The sequence below is a fragment of the Ursus arctos genome, unplaced genomic scaffold (assembly GCF_023065955.2).
Source record: "Ursus arctos isolate Adak ecotype North America unplaced genomic scaffold, UrsArc2.0 scaffold_6, whole genome shotgun sequence".
NCBI lineage: Eukaryota > Metazoa > Chordata > Mammalia > Carnivora > Ursidae > Ursus > Ursus arctos.
Window position 1 is genome coordinate 51,013,416 of NW_026623078.1, and position 23,537 is coordinate 51,036,952.

General features: G+C 33.4%; 1 protein-coding gene across 18 annotated transcripts in view; it reads left to right on the plus strand.

The window, feature by feature from the left end:
- Positions 1 to 23,537, plus strand: part of VPS13B (vacuolar protein sorting 13 homolog B) — a 765,680-nt gene that overhangs the window by 443,539 nt on the left and 298,604 nt on the right. For all 18 annotated transcript variants that reach the window (XM_044382679.3, XM_048212588.2, XM_048212589.2 and 15 more), the window contains 2 exons: positions 960 to 1,368; positions 6,271 to 6,382. In XM_044382679.3, the coding sequence (XP_044238614.2) occupies positions 960 to 1,368; positions 6,271 to 6,382 (521 nt within the window). The remainder of the gene's footprint in view (positions 1 to 959; positions 1,369 to 6,270; positions 6,383 to 23,537) is intronic.

A 23,537-nucleotide genomic window follows, 5' to 3' on the forward strand; every position in this document is an offset into this window, starting at 1 on the left:
TGTATATTTGTTGGTTCAGGAAAATTTTCAAGAGCTGTCATTTTCATATGTTGACAAATATGAAGTATGCATTTTACTTCTCTCTTTAAAGTATGCTGTTTTGCTCTAATTTGTTTCTAGTGTGCAATTTGAATATAAGTTAATTGGACAAGTCTTGTCAGAAATATTGATGTTATAATGACATAATTTTTACTCTCAAATGTTGTGTGCATATTAATATAGCATTAAACCGAAGGGATATGAGTTTGAGTTGTAAGAGAGTTGATAGTTAGGTTTTATAAACAATATGATAGCCAGTGAAAATAGGCAGGTTCTAAAAGACAGATGTTTTATTTTTGTGTTACGTTACTGTTAACAGTAAATATGCATTAAATGGTTGGTTTAGTTATCAAAGCCTGGTATCAATGAGGCTCTCTTTATGGACTCAATCATCATATAAATTAGCCAGATTATCTAAGGAAAAACTCTGTTCTTAGAAATGTTAGGTCAAGGGAAGTCCGTCATCTTTTCTATTCAGGTCATTGATTACAAGTGGAAATACGTAACATGGTTATTTCAGTTTCATCTGCATAAACAACCTCTCTGTGACCCGTGTTACAACAGCATATTGGTACTTTCAATGAATTATTATCAGGAAGAAAAGATAAAATCCAGAGATGACTTGTTCCAAATTCTGAATGTTACTGAAAATGTAGAAATCATAGACACAGACACAACAAAGAAAGTTTAGTTGCCTCTCAAGATCTAGAACTAGAACTCAGGATTCCTAATTTTCACTTCAGTCATTCTAAGTCTTAAATGATTTTCCCCATCTGTGGAATTGATCAGTAATGTGCTCATCAAGGGGTGTAGACATAATAAAAGGTTATAATACCAACTGAGATTATTTTCTGCTTTCAAATAGTTTTTTTTTCTTTTTTTAATGAAGTGTGTATTGTGATTTCCTTTTTCTGGAACAGACAACAGCAAAACTTCTAGATGGCTCTCATCAGCAGCATGGATTTCTCTCTTTGACATACACAAAAGCTGTAACAAAAAATGTCCGCCACAAGTTAACATCGAGGAATGAGCGAAGAAGTTTTCATAAGTTATCTGAAGGTTTAACGGATGGTTCCCCTCATTTTCTTCATGAAATTCTTCTTTCAGCACAAGCTTTTGATATTGTCCTTTGTTTTCCTTTGCTTAATGCCATTGCAAGTATATTTCAAGCAAAACTACCAAGGACCCAAAAAGAGAAAAGAAAATCTCCTGGTCAGCCCATGAGGAGCCATACATTGACTTCACGCAGTTTACCTTTGATTTACATCAACACAAGTGTAATCAGAATTTTTGTTCCAAAAACAGAAGAAATGCAGCCAAATATTGAAGGTATTGTCTTCAGACTTTTTTTGGTCTGATTTTACATAACTTCCATCTACAGAGTTAAGTTAGTTTTCTTTCTTTCTTTCTTTCTTTCTTTCTTTCTTTCTTTCTTTCTTTCTTTCTTTCTTTCAGTATGTTTGGTGGTTGTAGTTTGCACTTTGGTGTGTTTTAGAAAAAGTATGTTATAGTCATTCTACAGCTAAATCTTTACGAGGTATGTCAGAATGCTGGGTATGTTTCTGACTCAGTTAGTTACTAGAATCAGAAATGGATTTTTTTTCATCAGGGCTTTGCTAGCAAAGCTTAGGCTTACTGTCATTTGTTTTATTAAACTCAAATGTTAGGTTCTAGTTACCTAAGGTAACTAGAAATCAGTTAAAAAAAAAAAAATAGCCAACACTCTGAGGCTCCTGTAGCTTCTTCCAGGCTTCTCCATGCAGATTATTTTAAGTTTTAAAATAAAGTGAATTTATAATCCCACTGCCTCCACCCATGAGAGTAACTTTTAAATTTTTAGTTTCCCCTGTGCTATAACATTGAAGAACTTTAAGGATTTTAAGTGAAATTAGAGTACAGTGGTTCACATGGTATGAACTTCGAAGTTACAGATACCTGAGTTCAAATCCCAACTTTACTAGTTAATGAAGTATAAAATCTTGAGCAAGTTATTCTGAGTTCCTATGTATAAAATGGTAATAGTGGTATTTAACTTGATAGTAGGCCTTACTGGTAGCTTACTTCCCAATGATGACTACATTGAGACTATGTGAATAGTGATACTTGCATAGTAACCTCTCAATAAATGAGAGTTAAATCAGGAGGAGGCGTGCCCTTTCTTTCAAAGTAGAATATCTGGAAGTCCCACTGCTTATACTAACCAGAGAGATTTTTGCCCTCTGCCTCTGTGTGTGTCTATGTCTATGTGTATATCTATATTTATATCTACATGTATATATCTTTACTTATACCTATATACTTGAACAATGAAGAGGTTAGGGGCACTAACCCTCCCACCCCCCACCCCAGTTGAAAATCCATGTATGACTTTTGACTCCCCCAAAACTTAACTACTAATTGCTTAGATGGGAAGCCCTACCACTAACATAAACATGTAACATGTATTTTGTACGTTATATGTATTATAAGCAGTATTCTTACAATAATACCTAACTTTTCCTTAACTGTTTCAGTATTTCTAAGCGGCATAATTCGTCTTTGTTTCAAATTGTTGCATATCTCCAAATTTTGTCCAGTATATTTATTTTTTTAAAAATCTACATAGAAGTGGACCCACACAGTTTAAACCCATGTTGTTCAAGGGTCCGATGTACTTATAGCTATTATCTGTACTATCTCTGAGAAGTAATGAATTTCTAGAATATGTACCTGTCTATAAAATGCAGTTCTTAAAATGCATGCCAAAAATGCAAAGATTTTGGCACATTCTATTAAATTTTTTTTGACACTTTATCTTTCATTGTTGCTACTCTTAATTTGAATGATAATTCACCCATGAAAAATTTTTCAGTGCAGTAAAATGCATATAATGTAAAATTCACCATTTCAGTCATTTGAAAGTATACACAAACATTTAAATGTATATTTTATTTGTGAGATGGAATGTTTTCATTTAATACATTTTAAAAGATATAATATGACTAAGGAAAACATGATTGAAGCAGCAATTCCATTAGAAATAAATATAATCACTTACATGATTCCAGTAAGATCTAGTAAGAGTCAAGAGGATAGTATTCATTTTACTCCAGAAAGGTGTTAAAAAGTTTGCTTGAGTTATATTTGTATCAGATTAAAGTATATGTGTGAATTATGTTTTAATGAGTGTGATAGCTTAGCTAACTATTGCTATATCTGTACTTCTCAGCAGAAGCTATATTATAAGCAATATCTCCAAGCAATTTGTGCCTGTAGATCAGAGTTGATTGGCAAAACAAATGCAACTATATTTCCCATTAATAAACATGACAGTCACAATGTTACACATTTTTTAACCTCTTTCTGTCTTCATCTGCAAATACAGCAGTAACTATTAAAATCTTTTGTTGACAGCTTTGTGTAGGGTTGTCACTACAGTTATGACTTTATAAAACATTGCACAGTGGCAAATTCAAACACTCTTGAGACTTTTAAGATTCTCAATATAAAGCTGAAGTCTCCAAAACACTTTTATTTCTTGGTGGATTTAAGAAAACTTATTTATAAGAAACAGTCTTATGTTATCTGACAATGGCAGGAAAATTCTGCTCTTCATTTAATCTTTTGGTTACTTAAGCTCATAATTTCAGAGTTGTTCATAACGTTTTCATTTTCAATACACTCTTGCCCAAACAAAAGGTAAAATCTTTCAGACTTACATTTCATATTACATTAAATGTAAAAGTTTTTAATAGTTCATGTGTAAAATCAGTTAATAATAAGAAAAATGTATTTAACATTCTAATATTTTAGTTAAACAAATGATATCGAAAGTCTGGTTTTCAACTTGAATATTGTTTGCATTCTGTGCAATCATTATCAGGATCCTGAATCTACAGGTGTTTGACTTCCAGTTTAAGCTATTTATTTCAGAAAAGAGGACTGTTTTTTGGATCTAGTATGAGTCTTCTAGAGTAAGTAGTTCCGCATGAGCCTGAATTTTAAAAAAATACAGTTCAAGCAAAGAAGGAAGGCATTCATTTTCATGTTGAAAATGCATCTAGAGGGAACATTTCCTCATATGGTCCAACTATTGAATGCAGGTGAAATAAACCAAAAAAGGGGAAGCTTACTTTTTTCCAATTATAAAGTAACTAAATAACTGAATAAAGGCATTTTTTAATAAATACTTATTTTTATATCTCAAAGGTAGATTTTGATAAGCTAAATACTTTCTGTAATAAGACTGATTATTTTTATTTAGTTTGTGAATGATCTGCATTAAGTGCTTTTTTTATTATTATAACTTTATACTCAGTATAATCTAGTGAGAACACTTTTGGCTCTAACAGAAACAGAATCCTATTCTTGGATCTGGCTTTGTATGTAACACCAAGTACGTCATTTTTCTTCCATATGTACCTCATTTACTGCAGTGTTTCTATTACATTTCAGACTTTCATATGGTGGGTAGTATCTGTAGCCTGGAAGAACAGTTAGCAAGTACACTAATTGCACTTTTGTGGTATGGTCTATTCTCCAGGCTTACTATTTATTGATTTAATTGATGCCTGCTGCTTAATCAGAGGTTTTACCCACATGGAACTATTTGATAAGCTTGGCATAAAATGCAGGATCTGTGAAATGTAAACAATGTTCATAGTATAAGGGCTTATAATCAAGCCAGACCTCTAGTCATTTGAAAATAGTACAGCTGCATGAGAAGTAGTTTTCTATTTGATCTTTTTGGCTGTAGACATTTAAAAGTACTATCTTTATTGTAGCATCCATATGCTGATATTTATTATGATAGCTCATCTCTTTTTTCCCCTTTTTCTGTCCTCCTGACCCCCACCTCCCAGCTGTTTGGCCACTCCCTTTATATACATCTTATTCTGGTTCCTTCTTTTCCTCACTGAGTATCTTTCTTCTAACTTTTTCTGATTTTCTTAATTCTGAGTTTCTTTCTTAGACTAATCTAAGTCAGACCATACTGAGTGAACTGCTGAAGCAGCTGGAAATAATCTCTTAGCTTTTGCATTCTTTGGGCACCACAGTTTGTGAAATATGGATTGTATGCCTTTGTAGGCATGTTCTGTTCAGGATATTCCTGAGATCTTGCAGCCAGTCCTTTTCTGTGCCATTTGTGGCAGATGATAGTTTCTTGGGAGAAATTACGAGTTTTAGTACATGCTTTCTTCAAAACCCAGAAAGTTGTATATTGTTAGCAATATACAACAATTTTTAAACAGGTACTACAGTGAGATAATCTGTTGGAGAAGAGGGAGCAGAATTTAACATAAATTAATGGGGCCATGAAGAACCCCTTTCCATTTCAAATAGTCCTTAGAAAAGATGTTGGATTAGCCAGTGATTTATAGAAAAACTGTTGAACTTTTAAGAACAGAACATAGTAAAATATTGCTTTGTTCAGTACATATATATATATATCGATTCTGATCCTGATATATATACACACACACATATATATATGTATATTTAATTTTTAATTGTTTTTGAGGTTACTTACCTTAGAGATAGTTTCCTTTAGGAGGTAGAACTTTTACATAGGTGTGAAATTACTATTTCTCAAGCAATTTCACAGTAGGAATTATTAAAATTAAAATTAAAAAGTGCCTTGAATAGCAAGTTGAAATGTCCTTGTATAGTAAACAATCCCTTGGTTTTTTCTTCCTTCACCATTGTAGCCATTATGTTTCCTTTGGGTCTTCTGACATGTTGTAGCTTAAAGTGCTGTTACTGTGTGTGTGCATGTGTGTGTGTATATTGTATTTAATTATTATTTATCATGTAAATTTAAATGGCTTTGAGAATCTGTTCCTTTATGGTGATCTTCAATATATTTGTAGACAGTAATGTATTTGTACACAGCAATGCAGTGTTAAAAATCCTAGGGCTGACAAGCACTTGGGAGAAAGATGTAGTAGTCTAAGATAATGAATTTGATAAACATACTGCTTCAACACTACTTATATATATTTAACCTCACATGTTTTAATGTTGGGATGGAGTTGGGTTTTTTTAAATTGCCATTTTAATCGTGTTGAGGAAACTACTTAAAAGAATGTAAAGGAAATCGTTTTAAAAAGCATCATGTAATTTTTTCCTTGTCCTCATTTATTGATTTTTATCTTAACGTGTCTCTACCCCATTATTCAAAGATTTCTCCTTATGCATGAAGTTACACACAGACCCACCGTCTACTTCATGTGTCTCTTTCTTTTGTTACAGTTAATAAGGCAGCAAAAGAAGACACCATGGTTTTGAAGATTGGCTCTGTTGCTATGGCTCCCCAAGCTGACAATCCCCTTGGCAGATCTGTCCTCAGGAAAGATATTTACCAGTAAGTTTATTTTCTTACGTTCAATCTTGCAACAATTTCATCCTGTAAAGAAGTACACTGATCAATAAAACTTGCTTAGTGTGGCCTGCAGAAATACTTTTCATTCGGAATCTTTTGATATTTAATACCAGGTTTTTCTGATTTTCTTCAGTTGTGGTTTTTTAAATTCATTCAGACAAATCAACTATTTCTGTGAAGTGTTGATGAATAACAGAATGTAAGTACCAAGTCACCATAAAACTGAAGAAGCGCAGTTTGGAAACTTTTAGCAGACTTTAAATTTAACCAAATCTCTAATCACGTAAGAAAATGAGGTTCTCTCTCGAACTACCACATCCTACTGCAGTCATGTTGTATCAAATTGAAGCATTTTCTTAATTTAGCTCTAAGCCATTATTTGAAATGTAGGACTATGGATGTCATATGGATCAAAGCTGTAAAGAAAAGCAAACTTCTAAGGAGAAATTTCACAGTAAACACTTTCTGTGAAAATACCGTGCTCTGGATTTTGTCACTGAGTATTTGCAAACCACACCAAGCATATATGGACAACTAAACTGGTGAACATATGTAATCAACATGATAAAAATAATACATCATTCGTACTGAAGCTGGCACTGCTGCCAGACATAAAAGTACAGTTGCAAATAATACCAAGTGAGAAAAATCACAGAAATACAGATGTACAAGTGTCTTATTCCTCCTGCTGGTCTGCTTCTCAGATGAGGTAGTGTCACTCTTTTAAAAATAAATTCCTACTGTTCTCCAATAAATGTTACTGCTAGGAAAGTTTTGTAATGCACTTACCACCTAGAGGTTGACAGCTATTTTTACTTAAAGACCTAGGGATTTTTTTTTCTCAAATTTTTCTGTTATTTGATTTGATAGGTTTTTCCTTTGAATTATATATCATGTTCTCTTTCTTGCATTATTTTTGTTGGTAGTTTGCAGTATTCTTCCCTTAAGCAAGTTTTTGTTTGTTTTGGGTTTTTTTTTTTTTTGCTACCTTATGAAGAATCTCAGGATGTGAGAACTGAAGGAGACCTTAGGAATTTTCTTATCCCACTGCCTTACTTTATACATTAGGAAACTGAGGATCCATAGGAACAGTCGTCTGTAGTCGAGTAATGATGGAGACAGGACCACAACTCATACCTTTTTACTCTCTCAGAATTTAGAAAGGATTACAGTAGAATTCTTTCGGGGTGAAAATAATTTAATTTTCTAACATTTGAAAATTCTTTCAGGTATATTTGTCTTTTCTACTTCATTTGTCTACCACTTCAGAAATAAGTGGTCCTTAAAGAGGGTCCTGCTTTACTTTTGGTGAAAGAAATATGTTTTTTATTAAAAGATCCTATCACCATCAATAAAGGGAACTCCTGAGATACTTCCTTTCCTCCTCTACCGCCTCCACTTGCTGGCTCCTCAGCAGTCATTTGTGGAGATGTGGCTCTCATATGCCTGTTTGTCATTGCTTTCTTCCTGTTGTCCTTGAACTGTTTTTTTCTCACTCTCCTTTACTTTCCATGTTTTCTTCATGCCTAACTTTTCCTTCCCCTTCTGTATCTTTACTCTTTACCTCTTCCTTTTCTATATTTCTTTCCTTTTTTTTTTTTTTTACGTTCTGCCTCCTTTCCGTATCTCATTTCCTTCTGTTTCACTACGGAATTATTTTATAGAGTATGGAAATATAATGCCAACAAGTAAACTAAGCATAAATAAACGTATATTGCCTCTTTAGATCTTCAGTGTCTTACATCCTGACTCATGCAAAATATATAAAAATATGTACCAATTGCATACAAAGTACAGAAAAGGTACTTTATAGAATAAATGCCCCGATTTTTTAAATAATAGACAAACCAAGTTGCACAGAATTTTTATGTGTTTTGCTAAAAAACATATACTTAACTAATGGCAGAGCATTTCAGAATTGATTTTTTATTAATTCCTTTCAGAACTGTTTTTAAATTTGTATTTCTACCATTTAGTTTCTCTTCCTGATTATACAATTTGGTCATTACACTCTCTTGCTCCCTTTCCATATTTTTACTTCCTCTTTATTTTAATCTGCTCTTTGTGTTTTTTCTTTCTGTCTTGGTTTTTCTAACTTCTTCAACCTGATAAATGGCATCTATAAAAAAAAAAAATGATGTCTAAATAATTGATGGTGAAACACTGGATGCTTTCCCAAACCCTAAGATCAGGATATCTGCTCTCACTGCATCTATTTAGCATTATACTAGAGGTTCTAGGGCAGTTACATAAGAAAAATGAAATAAAAGGCACCCAGATTGTAAGGAAGAAATAACTCTTTTTTTGTAGATGACATGGTCTTGTATATAGAAAATCCTAAGGAATCCGCTGAAAAACTGTTGGGCAAATAAGTTTAGCAAGCTTTGCAGGATACAAAATCAATATATAGAAATCAGCTCACATTAACACTAAGCAATGAACTATCTGAAAGTGCAATTAAGAAAATCATTCCTTTTATAATCTCATCAAAAATTTAAATACTTATGAATAAATTTACCAAAAGAAGTGCAAAACTTACACTTTGAAAACTACAAAACATGGTTGAAAGAAATTAAAGAAGATCTAAATACGTGATTATATCCCATGTACAATGAAATTTTAAAAGATCTAAGTACATGAAATTATATCCCATGTACATAGATCAGAAGACTTACTAGTCTTAGATGGCAGTACTCCTTCAAAAAATTCATTCATCATAATCCACATCAAAATTTCAGCTAACTTCTTTGCAGAAATTGACAGGTCTATCCTAAAATTCATAATGGAAATTATTCATATGGAAATTCAAGGGACCCAGAATAGCCAAAAGAGTATTGGAAAGGAAAAACAAAGTTGGAACGTTCACACATCCTACTTTCAAAACTTAGGATAAAACAATAGAAATCAAGACAATGAGGTACTGGCATAAGGATAGATATGTGTCAATTAATAGAATTGAGATTCTACAAATAAACCATCACATTTACTATCCATTGGTTTTTGATAAAGAAGCCAAGATAATTCAATGGTAAAGAATAATCTTTTCAACAAATGGTGTTCAGACTGCCTGATATTCAAATGAGCTTAGACATTTACCTTTCACCATACACAAAATTTAACTCAATATGGATTGGAGACCTAATAGCCAAAAGCAGAAAATACCCAAAGGTTCGTCAGCTGACGAATGGCTAAACAAAATGTGGTTTACCCATACAAGAATATTAGTCTGCCATAGACATAAAGTATATGTTTATAACATGGATCGACCTTGGAGACATGCAAAGTGAAGGAAACCAGACACAAAAAAAGCCACATATAATATGAATATTATATAATTCCACTTATATGAAATGACCAGAATAGACAAATCCATCAAGGCAATAAAAGAGTGGTGGCTAAGACAGGAGAGAAGAGTGACTATTAATGGATATAGGATTTCTCTTTGGGGTGATGATAATTGTCTGGAATTAGATAGTAGTGATGTACAATGCCCTTTCCAATAGGTGTATGGAGACTGGATGCCCCTTTCACCTTTGGAGTTATTTGCCTTATCTGCCTATAAGCAGAGGGATTTTGTTGTGGAAAGGAGGAAACCAAGAAACACTTATCGGTCATATGGGCTAGAGTGACATGTTGGAATCTGGAGAAACCCCAAACACACAGTCATCCACAGTGTGTTTTTGGAGTGTTGGGTGGGGAGAGGGAGCTGGTAAGAAGAAATTGAGTTTCTCAAAGTTTCACATTCCTTAAAAGATAAAGCCTTGTTAGAAGTGCACTATTCATTATAGTAGTCACTATGTGTGGCTCTTCTGCTTTTGAAATGTGGCTAGTCCAAACTGAGATGTTCTATAAGTATAAAATATACATAAGATTTTGAAGAGATTTTTGAAGAAAATAAAATATCTCATTAATAATCTTTATATTGATTTTATATAATGATGACAATATTTTTGATATATTGAGCTAATACATTATTAGAACTATTTTCCACTGTTTTTTTAAACCCTTTTCAATGTGACTACTAGGAAATTTTAATTTACATAGGTGGCTCTCAGTTGTGGTTTTGTGTTACATTTCTGTCAAATAATGTAATTCTATTGGGAGAAGCCTGCAACAAATACAAGACAAGTCTTGCCCTTGGGACCTTTGAAACAAGAGGTGAACTGCATTTAACTAACGTTGCAAACCAACCCCAGCCTAGCTCAGTTAATGATTGAATTGAAATTATCCCCTGCTTACCCATTCTGCCTGGCAGGAAAAGGTGTGCCTTTTCTGGAAGAAAATAACATTAACTTGTTGTAGTCTCTTTATCCATGATGTCTAATATATAATCAAAAATTATAAGATATCAAACAAGCAAAGAAATTAGACCTGTTATCAGGAGAAAATTTAGCTAGTAATAAAAGACTTATAGATGACTGAGATGTTGGAATTAGTAGACAAGAGTTTGAAATAACTGTTATTAGTACTTTAGAGAAAAATGTTAAAAGGAGATTTCATAGAAATGAGGTCTATTTAAAATTCTAAAATTGAATACCAATATCTGACGTTAAGGACTCATTGGATAGCTATAACAGCAAATGGACAAAGCAAAAGATAGGATTAGTGAACTTAGACATAGCTAAATAGAAATTACCCAAACTGAAGCACGGAGAGGAGTCAAAAGGAATAGAAAAGAAAGGAAGAAGAAAGGGAACAAATTGAAAAATATGTGGGTCACCGTCAAATGGTCTAATGTATGTGTAAAGTAGAAGAAAGAATGGAACCAAAAGCATAACTTAAAAGGATAACCCTTGAGGCTTTTATAAAATTAACAACAGTCATTAACCAGCAGACCCAAGAAACCTATCCCCAATATAAACAAGTGTAAGGAAAACTCCATCTAGGCATAATATGGTCAAATTACTGAAAATCAAAGATAAAGAGACTCCTTCCTGATGGGCTGAGGAAGAATGAGAGAGAATGCAATACCTACCTCCCCCAACACAGGTTTCAAGGCCTAAGACAGTACTTGAGAGAGAGGAGATGTTTTTATCTTTGATAGTGTTGGATATTTTCATTATTAAAATATATATGTATGGGTTGCTTGGGTGGCTCAGTCAGTACACACACACACACATATATATAAAATATAGATAATAAATATAGATAAATTATACATATAAATAACATGTAGAAATAGAAATTTATATATTGAAAATGAAAAATAGAAAAATCCTAAATGCAGCCAATAAAAAACAGATCTTTGAAGGAATAACAGTAAGACTGAAATAACTAAAGATCTTAAATTTGAAGATGAGAAAACTAGGGGACATAGGACCATACTTTAAATACTGGGCCTATCATGTGTCATAGGGAATAGTTTTATTCTTCCTGAAACTAAGAACAAACCTAAGATCATTAAATTAGTGGATTTACAAAGACACTAATTGCAGCTCAATAGAATGAAGATCTTTTAGTTACAAAAGTCTAAGAATAAATGGGGCTGTTTTTTCATTATTCATTGCTTAATGTTTCTTATGAACCTGCTCACTAGGCACTTTTCTAGGTATGGGGTGTATGTCAAGACAAAGAAAAATCCCTGGTCTCATGAAACTTAGATTTAATGGGGGAGAGAGACAGTTAAAAATTAATAAATGTTCTAATATATTCTAATACGTGTTGTGGAGCCAGGGAAGAAGATAGGAAATGGGGTGTTAGAGAGGGACGTCATGGCCTAGTAAGAGAGGGTGCCTCACTGAGAAAGCACAAGGATCACGATGCAGGAGTGTGCAAAAGAAGCCAGTGGCAGCTGAAACGATATATGCCTGAGGCAGGGTGGTAGCCAGTGAGGTAAGAGACACGGAAGGACCCATGAGGCCAATTATGTAGAGTTTGGCTATTTTTTTGAGTGAGATGCGATTGTGGGGGAAGATAATCCACACATGCAGAATTTTGAAATAATGGTTTTGTTGTTTGCCGAATATCTACCTGCAAAAAGAAATGAAGGGATCACCAGGAAGGACTAAAAATATACATTGGAAAAGAGGTGAAATATGCCTTTAAAGAGAGTCACAGTTCAGAGGAACAGATGGGAATTTGATATTGACCTCTAATGGAGACATGTTAAGGATTATTTCTATTATTTGAATTGACTGAATCTGTGATATGAAACCTTTCTAATTTTTGAGGGGTTGATTTCTCCATCAGATGAGAAGCCCTCAGGGTTTGAGCTGGAGGAGTGGCAGGATCCACTTTATATTTAAGCAGAGAATTCAGGACAACATGTGAAGAATAGACTGCAGGCTGGGAAGGGCAAGGGTCTGTGACTGTTGCACTCATCTTGGCAGGAGCTGATGGTGGTTTGGCTGATGGTAGTGGCTGTGGAGGTGATGAGAAGTGGTCAGATTCTGGAGATATTGTAGAGGTAGAGCCAGGAGACGTTGCAGATGGATTGCACATGGGTTTGAGATGGAGGAGATACAGATAATTCTGTTGTATGGCCTGAGCAACTGGAAGGATTAAATTAACTGAAGGAAGGAAAACTGTGGAAGGATTTAGTTTGGGTTTGCCAGGTGGAGATCAGGAGTTCATTTTTTAAAATGTTGATTGTCTTAGGAGGTACTGAGTCCCATCCCCCCCCCCCCCCCCCCCCGCTGATGTAGCAGAGGCTGATCAACCATGTGAAAGGCTTAGAGGGGGTTATGATTTATGTAGAATTAGACCAGTGCTTCTTAAACTTAATGTGCATACAAATCACCTGGCGATGTGTTCAAATGCAGGTTTTGACTTGGGAGGTCTGGAATGGGGAAATTCCGTATTTCCACCAAGCTCCTAGGTGATGGAGTAGGACACTGATACTGAGTGCTACTGAGGTGCCGCTTCAAGGGCCACACCTTGTGTAGCAGATGAGATTAATGGTTTCCAAGTCTTTCAAACAAACAAGATTTTTAAAAATATATTTTAATAAATGCTAATGCTTTCTACTGCCGAAAATTCAAACATTGTGAAAAGCTCTATGACAACAAGCAAGTGTCCTCTGTCCCCACACTTTCCCGCTCCCTAGCAAGAACCCCATCAGTGGAGTCTTTTTTAAGTTCAACATTTTTACAGACTTGCAGTTGATAGTGGTTGTTACTTTTGGAATCTATGATTCGGAAAAGTAAAATAAAACTTGTATTAAGTTACTAATATCTTACATGAATTTGTACTTTATTACTCTAAAAGATCTGATCCACTAGAAGACAATAGAACATATAAAACATGTTATTTATTCAGAGTTTATGCCCAGCTCTATATTGTCATGAGTTCCTCTTTTGACCCTCTCCCCTCTTTACCTGCTTCCTCCTTGGCTACTGATCTTCCTAGCTTCCAATGCTAATTCCTGGACAAGATCATCTCCCAGTTTCCTTTCACCTCATTTTGAGATTCTCTTATGATGTGTTCAGCTGTTTTTTCCCTGACTTATATACCAAGGTTCTGAAGCACAGTCTGGCCTGATTAATTTTCCTCTGTCTTACACAACGTCATTCCCTGAGAGATGTTCAGGTTCTTGTCTCAAGCTAAAAGAGCAGCAGAGAAACAGTTAAGGATAAAAGGTTATAAAGGCACATTTTTAAAGAAATTACCTATGCTAAAAAGTGTTCCTTCATAGGCTGAAATAAAGATTATAAAAAAGTAAAATGTTTTTTCTCTCATCTATGGAACATAAGAACTAGGATGATCGGTAGGGGAAGAAAGGGATAAAGAAAGGGGGGGTAATCAGAAGGGGGAATGAAACATGAGAGACTATGGACTATCAGAAACAAACTGAGGGCCTCAGAGGGGAGGGGGTTGGGGGAATGGGATAGGCCGGTGATGGGTAGTAAGGAGGGCACGTATTGCATGGTGCGCTGGGTGTTATACACAACTAATGAATCATTGAGCCTTACATCGGAAACCGGGGATGTACTGTATGGTGACTAACATAATAAAATAAAAAATCATTATAAAAAAAAAAAAGTAAAATGTTTTAAATGTGTTTGTAACTTAAGCACATTAATAATTTAATAAATTTGGTTACACTTTTCTATTCTAAATGGTTATATATATTTTTAGAAACTTACATTCTTCAAATGCTGGTATATAATCTGCAGCATATTAACTGTAGTGTTTATGATTGTTTCTATTAAAAAAAGCAAATACATATCAGTCAGGACTGTAAGCCGGTCTATAGTGTAATTGCTATAGGAAAATTACATTGGATTTACATTATCTCTACTTCCTAGGACTTTTGAAATTTAAAAATTTCATTGACTGTGATCCTGAAAGTGTACAAGTAGTTTGACTTGATTTTCATTGTTTTAAATAATTTTTAAGCAATTTTTTAAATAAGAGAAATAGAATAAATAGCTCTATATCAGTCATTAGAATGGTAAGGATTTTGGAGACATTCATGCTGTCCCATTGGATGTATGTATGCATGCATTAATTCATTTATTACTTTAATTCACTTATTAAATATTCATTGATAAATTATTTCAGTTATTCAGCAAATATGTACTGAATGCTTATGACGTACTTGACACCAATGATATATACTTTGACTAGAACTTAATGGTACCTCTCTTCATTAAACTCAAGACCTGAACCACCTCATTTGAGTAGATGAAGTTACATTGTGAAGCTCTGATAGATTCAGTAGCATAATAATTCACACTCTGTCTACAGCACCTCCCATAATGCCTGGATTTAATGAAATAAGCAAAATTGGAAGTTATGAACTTGTACCCTAAACTTTTTCATTGCCCCATTTTTACTCTAAGTGTCTTTACAGCATTATGTCTTACATCTTCTGAAAATTATTATATGTGGAAAGAATGATTCCAGGAGTTCCATCCAGATTTGTAGTTTTCACAAGAAGAAATAGAGAAAAGTGTTCTTCATTTCCATTCAGTGATTTTTCTTTTTAAAAGTAGAAGAGAGAATAGAAATATTGACATTAGTTATTCATGAGTCTAAGTAAGTATATCACTTTTTCAGAACGTTTTAATAGTGTTTTTTTTAAATCCTTTTTATATTCCAAGTTTTAAAAAGTTGTTTATAATTAAGTTTATTATTATTCAGTAATCTTATCACATTAAAATATGAAAAGTTAAAATAAGATTTAAAAATACATGAATTGTTAGTGATACATTTTATAGTAAATCTACCTTTATTTTACTCTTAATAAACCTATATTAAGGTTTTTAAAATAAAAGTGTAGTGTTTTTTAAATTAAATAATGTTGAGTTTTTATGTGCATAGAGAGTAGAATTCCAGTGCTTAGTCTCATTGCTGACCACTTACTCTATGGCCATTGTTAACAGGCTGACACTTTTTTAGACCATTTCTGTGTGTAAGAGAGAGAGACTGTCTCTAACTGTCTTAAATAATGGGGTCTACATAGTGTTCTGCAGCTTGAATTTGTTTTAACTCAGTAGTATGTTGTGGGCACCGTTCATTGTCATCATATTCAGAAATGCATGTCTATTTTGGAAGTGTTTTCAAAGTGGGATGTTAAAGAGATGTAGATCAAAAGCCTATTTAAAGACTACCTTTTTGTTTCTAACCAACAAAATATTCTCCATTTTCAGAAAGCTCTGTGATAACTTTTGTAGAACATATTGTGACCAAGACTTCCCAGACTTCAGAATGTTATTGAACCTGGGGAATTGTAAAAAGAAAATTTAGTTGCTTTCCCCAGTGAGATAGTTGCTGGGTGGTCCTTGAAGAATAAATGTATCAGTACCTGAATAGTGAATTATTACAGCTTAAGGAAACTGAAATTATTACAGCTAAAGTATTCTTTGTTACCATTTGAATTGAAAAGACCAAGTGATTCACAATTCAATACTATCATAAGAATTAAAATGTTGTACGCATTTGGGCTTTAATATTCCACTTTGAAACTCTGTTCAGCATCTATAATAATGCTCGATTTTTAACGTGACAGAATTTCTTTTAACCCATCATGTATCTTCTTCCATGAGCTGACCTCAACCTATATACAAATCTTGCCACTAAATTTTTTCTTACTATAGACTCTTGTTCAAATTAAATATTTTGTTTAACCTAGTAATGTTTAGTATGTTCTGTTCTGTGGCCCTCGTTTATGTATGCATTTTCAATTTCTTGAAATGCAGCTTTCTTCCAGCTTAGCCTTTCAAAGAGTTTTTGTTATAAAAACTTTAGACTGGAGAGGTTATGGATCCTTTAAAAATCTTTTTCTTTGGTGTTCAACATTGTAAAAAAATTCCCAAGAATCATATCTGCCTTTTCCTGTCTCACTTAAATCCTTCTCTTTTTGAAAACTTTCATAGTCATTTTACTTAGAATGTCTTCTTTCTTTGGCCTTCCATACCAGTGCCTGGCCCACCTTTCTGCACTCAAAATATAATAGGAGCAGTACTAGCCAACATCGATGGAGTGCCGCCCTATGTCAGGGATTCTACTTGATGTTTCAGTGCAGTGCTTCCTTTACTATAACCGTTGAGAGTCGGGTATTATGATTATCTCTACTTTAGAGACAAAAACTGAGTCTACAGACAGGACCTAATTTCTCCTGGGTCACACATAAAGTAAGTGACAGAACTGGTCCCCTTCGCCCATGCTCTTTACCACACTGCATTTTGCTGCCTATAACTGAGTTTCTTGTAAGATGCAGGCTTCAACTTAACTTACAGATAACTGGTGTATGACTCTTAAGTTTGAACTTAATTTTTTTGAATTTTGCATTCATATTTCATTAAATTTTATCACTGTTTAGATGTTAGGTTTTTTTCCTTCTGACAACATTCTTGTTAACAGTGGGTAAATTAAACTAATAGGCAACAGTTTTAGTACATTTTCTTTAAGTTCCCTAAAATATTCCAAGTTAGGATGCACTTAATTATAGATATTAGAAAAAATATTATAGATATTAGAACCATAATTTATGCTGAAAACTCATATAACTCTAATATTTGAGTTCCTTGGTCCTTGGGGGTACTTGAACATATAATCTATTTTAAAAGAATTTTCATTAGGTTCTACTTCATACTACATTTGATCTACAGAAAATGGCTCCCCTTTAACATCCCCAGCAGGTGGTTTTGATTGTCATCCAGCTTTTTCTTACATCTGTTATGAGCTCCGAAATGAGTCATGACCAGATATAAATATTAACGTAGATTTGCTGATTAAGAAACTATATTTCTGTGATTTTTATTTCATAAGAGATATTTTAAGTCATTATAAAACATAAATCTTTCTCTTTAGCTTAGTATAATTTAATTATTTCTCTAGTTCTGTCTCAAAATGATGAAAGAGATGGAGAAAGGTTGAAACTCTTTTTTCTTTGTTGTGTTTCTCTCGTCTTCCCAGAGTATTTTCACATATAACTTTTCTCTCAGTTATGTGAAAGTATTGCTTTACTTATTTTAAAACAACTATATAGTATTTGCTCACATGTATTTTTCATACTCCAAAATTGTATCAAAGTTGAATAAGTACAATTTTATAACAGTAAAATTCATTTCATAATTTTTCCCAGAATATTTTGTTAAAAGCATTTTAAATGATTCAAATCAGATTTTTTTCTTTTGTAGTATTTTTAATTACAAAGTTTCTTAATGTTCATCCCTTACTTGAGAGAACTATATTCTTCTTATAATTGGACATTTGTGAACTTCTACATACAGCTTTTGGTTCGTGCCTTAAATGCCTTAAATATTTGTGGGTCTTCTGATGTCCCTTCTGGGATTTTATCTGTGACTAATTTATCCTGTAGCTTTTTAAAAACTTTGTCAGTCGTTGAATTTTTCAGCCATTTCTTCTTTGCAGACATTTGCTAATCCTTTTTAGTGCGTTCAGTACTTAATAGACTTGAATCTAGTATTGGGTTTCAGTTTTTCTCCATAGAGAATTTCATTCTATGAAACATTGTCTATAAAGATTATATGAAAAATTCATGGTAATTTTGGCAATTTTTTAAAAAACATCTTTCATAAATGAGGCTTCTGACAGATGTACCCTATCTGTGGCAGTTTTATTTATGGAATTTTACTTTTAAAGAATTACAAAAGTTAGGGGAGCTGATTCATTTTCCCATCTAGAAGACTTGCATTAGTAGCACTCCTCCAGCATTATATACAGAATTTGTTTTCCGTTTATTGCTTTTTATGGACAACTTTTGCATTAGTGGTTGAGGTCCGTTTCTCACTGTGAGCTCATGTGCTACCAGTCACAGTAGAGTGTAAGAACATGCTTTGTCCTTATATAGTTGATGAGAAAATTTAACTTTCATTACAAAAATTCATTTTATGACTAAATTTTCATAACATAAATGTTCAACACACAAAAAAATGCATTTTCTAAATGGAAGCTTTACTGGAAGCTTGTTAAACAAAGCAGAATTTTTTTTTAACTACTGTAAAAATGTCTTAATTTTTTATTGGCTTTGATGTATAATCACATAAATATTTTTTAAATCATAGTTTACTAAAATTCAGGAATCAAGTATCTCATTTAAGGTTTTAAATATCTTGGATGCAGGGGCGCCTGGGTGGCTCAGTCGTTAAGCGTCTGCCTTCGGCTCAGGGCGTGATCCCAGCGTTATGGGATCAAGCCCCGCATCGGGCTCTTCTGCTGGGAGCCTGCTTCTTCCTCTCCTACTCCCCCTGCTTGTGTTCCCTCTCTCTCTGGCTGTCTCTCTCTGTCAAATAAATAAATTAAATATTTTAAAAAAATAAAATAAAATGAATATCTTGGATGCAATCCAAGATATAGACATTTGCATGCAACAGAATTATTTTACCTAATTAAAGCCTTGACAGTATCTTTTTGTAATTTTTAATCCTTTAATGGTCATTCTGACTTCTCAAAAGATTAATGTTCCCAATATGAAATAGTATTAAATTGATGTAACCAGTGAAATTCATGGTTGAGATTAACTTAATGTTTTAATCTTGTTTTACATGTATATTTCAACAATATGCATCGGCCCAAATAATTGCTAATTGAAACCAATGAACAATAGAAATTCAAGGTGATATTAACATCCTTTCAAAGATGAGCTTATCAGCATGAAAAACTGCACGTATGCTTTGAAAAATTATCTTTATTTACAAACAAATTATTCTTTTTCTGGAAATATTAATACCTTTCTTTATTCCTACTGAATATGAACACCACAGCTCAAGGTGTAGTATTTCTCCCCTATATCTTTTTACAGTTTCACTTCAAACCTAGCTTACCTTCTACATTAGCTCTGGGCTGTCCTTTCCAGATACATTGTAAAGATTAAATTTTACAAATCTCCACAAAACTGTGCCCCTCCTCTCCCAGCCTTTAATTTATTTCTAATTTTCTTTCTATATGAATGTTCTCAAAATAACCATTGTTTTGGTTTCATGCAAGGTATGTTTCATATCTAGTGACGTTATGTCCCTAATCCTATAATGCTTAGTGTTGGTTTCAAATAACTCCCTTTTAGCAAATCAGAGAGATTGGGATAGTAGGTATTTAGAGTAACTTGCCTAAAAGCTTTGTTCAAAAATGCTGTTGGCAGACTTTAGTCCCTGTCGTGTTCTTCAGCTGATCTGGTGTGAAGGCTTTGGATTTATATTTGGCCCTCACCAATAACTGCGTCTTTTGTGGCTTCCTGAAGCAGGATGTAGATTTCCATGATTGTATTTCTCTTTGTTGCCAAAAGCTACCTCAATAACAGTGTTGAAATGACTGTAAGTTTTACTGTCATAGATTTTGGAATGTTACATGTATTTAATCCTTCTTATTGATGATTTTGATGCTTTCCACTAGAAATTCATGTTGGAAAGAAGTTACAGAGCAATAGAATATGTTTAGTTTCACATCATAACAGTTTTTGATTATGAACTTGGAAAATCTGCCTTATATTTCTTTCAAATACATTTTGGCTATATAAAGTATGCTGGATATGTAAAATGCATTTCTGATTGTGTATTTTCATTGAGGCACTAACATTATCATGTGAAATTATTATCTCAACACTTCTGCGCTGAGAGACAAGCGAGGAGAAAGTAAAGTTTACCTTTAAGATACATTTCCAGAGTTTATGGATTATGATGACTGTTTAACAGAACCACTGACTTATTAAGACCATTCTTTAAAGAATAGTAAAAATTGCTATTCTCTAAGTGTCTGCTGTAAAGGAAGAATTAATTACATTTTTCTCTCATTAAAAACAAAGATTGAATATTGTAACTGAAAAGTAACCCTCATGTGTATTCTTATGGTTATCCATAGAATGTACCCTATTCATCACCGTAAAAGGATTAAAGAGGAGACATAGAGGATAGAAGATAGATAAGTAAATAGTTTAAAAAATCTGGGGTGCCTGACTGGCTCAGTTGGTAGAACATGCAGACTCTTGATCTCAGCGCCATGAGTTTGAGCCCCATGTTGGGCCTAGAGTTTACTTAAAAACAAAAACAACCTTTTACTAGCTTTGAGTTGAAGAAACTTGTAAGTGTGAGCTACAGTGTTGGCTTTGTAATTGTAATTTGAGGAAGACCCCCTTTTACTCTGTGCTGACTCCTCTGTGTCTGTTTTCAACCAATCCCTTTTTATCCTCTCTGTAAATACAGAAAGAAACTAATTAGAAAGCATCTATGCAGTCATTTTATAGGTACGATTAATAATAATTACTTACGCATTGTGTAAGAAGACTTGCTAACCACGAATAAGATGCTACTACCCCAAAAATACTTGGGTTTTTTTGCATGAGAGCAAGTAAATTTTTATTTCCTAAAAAAGTTTTAACAACAGCTATTAAATATAATTCTGTTTATTTCTTATATTAGTCTGTATTCACTGAGTTCATTGTCCTAAAATAAACAGTCCAATTTTACCTTGTTTGTGTGCTAGAAAGACTTATCCTCTGTTTGGAGACCGGGTGTCCTCTGGGCTGAAGACAGGTATTTTCTCAATCTGAAATACTTTTCTTACCCATCATTTTTAACATTGAGCTTTGAGCAAACACTAGATACCTAAAAATTATTCCACATTGACAAAGGTAATAAAAAATACAAATATGATTCCAAAATAGATAAAAATTAGCACATAGGTAATTTTTTCCTGGCTTGTACTTTTTTTCTTTATTTTATCTTGAGTTATAACTTAAATTCAGGAAAGTGTATTAATCATTTGTATAAGCTTGATGAACTTCTACATATGTATATAGCCATGGTACCACCACCCAACACTCCAGAAACTTTTCCTTATTCCCATCCCACCCAGTGCCCTCCACTCCAAAGATGGTCATTATTCTGATCTCTGTAATCATAAATTTTTTTTGACATAACTAAATGTTAAAATAGACTTTAAATTGTGAACTCTTTTTTCCTCAACATAGCTTATGTGTAAATTGACATAGTTTCTGAGCCAGTGTCAAATCATACAACTCAAAAATAAATGATTTTGATTAGAATTCAAGTACAACTTTTAACTTCAGTTGGTCATACCTTAATATCAAATTTCATACTCATTCACTTTGAAAGCTTCCATGTGAATCATGAATGAATGTAAGGAAAACATAAAAACTCCATATATGAAGATTAAAAATTTTTATTAATAAACATCTCTATTCATTAGACAGAGTCCAAGGATACACTTGAATAACTGGTTATAATGTGAGGTTTTGAACCAATTTCTATGAATTTTATTTATGGCTACAGTTATTTAGTGCAAGTTGTCATATACATAAATGTGACTTCTGTACATCATAGGGTATATAGCTTCTGAAAACGAAATGTCACTTTGTATTCCAGGACTCCGTTGTCCTCTAACTGAATTGACTGTCGTCCAGGTATGGGTTTGATAAACTGACACAACAGTGAGAAGAGTCCCTGTCCCATGTCAGCTTATCAAACACACTGTGGACAGCATTTCTTTGGCATTGAACACATTCCCAGTCATTTGGGTTCTGAATAGAAGTCACGAAGCTCATGTTCAGTGAAACACAACCTCAGTATTTCCAGGTGATTTTAAAGAACACCTGATAAAACTGAGGTATAGTACCACAAAACTTTAAGAATTATGCACAAACTAGGAAAAAATAACATGCATAGAATTATAGAATTGCAATGCCATTGGTTCAGTTTGGTGACAAAGTAGTATTAATGAAATATTAATTTCTTAAATCCTGTCATTCTGTTAAACAGTGTTTCAGTTATAGATTATACTGTAAACATTTATACTGTAGAATAAAACAATAAAGTCCAAGTATGTTTTTTTTTTTTTTAAATCTTAGTTAATATCAGAACAGATATCTCTCGGGGAAAGTTATCCTTCCCTCTGGATCTTTCACTGTTTTTTTCCAACTTAATTTATTGGAAAATGTTCATCGTCAGAAATTTAGCAGCCTTCATTTTGCATAGTGTGCTAGAATCTCTTGTTCAGTTTCCAAGTTAAGTATGGGCATGTTTAGAGAGAGAATCTTAAAATTTATTCTTTAGCACCATAAATATACTCTGATGAAAAGCTAACTCACAAGACGATGTAGGTCAGAACATGTTCACTTACATAATATTTCACTTTATTGACATATTTCAAAATAAACTAGCTACATCGATAATATTTATGAGTGAATTTGCCTGATATTAATTACATCATAAAAATGTGAAAACATGTTTTTTAGATTCATTTTCTATACTTTCTTAATCCTGCAAAGAAGAAATGGCATGATGCAGTTACAGTACCTCATCAGTGGGGCTCCCTTGCCACGCCGCAAGGACAAATGGAGCGCAGCCGCGCTGCGCAGAAGGTGCTCTCCTCTTTGGAGAAAACTGCAGTCTCCAAAGAGCTTTTTTAACTAGGGACTACTTTTAAATGTGTCTGGTCACCTCAAAGGATATGTAGAGCATTTCCTGCCAGTAGGATTAGAGGAAGGAAGCACCAGGCCAAAATGTTTGATGTGTGATGTACTGTAATTCCTTTCATGTGTTTGGTGGCTTTTATATGTTGATCAATGTTCTGCTACCAATTGTGACCCTGGTGTGGTCCAGGTCATTAAAGTTCTACGTTGCTTAATGTATAGGGTCATTAACTGTACCTAGCAGCATTATTATAATTAAGGATACTGTTTTCTTTTAAACAACCACCTCTCATTTTCATTGAAGTA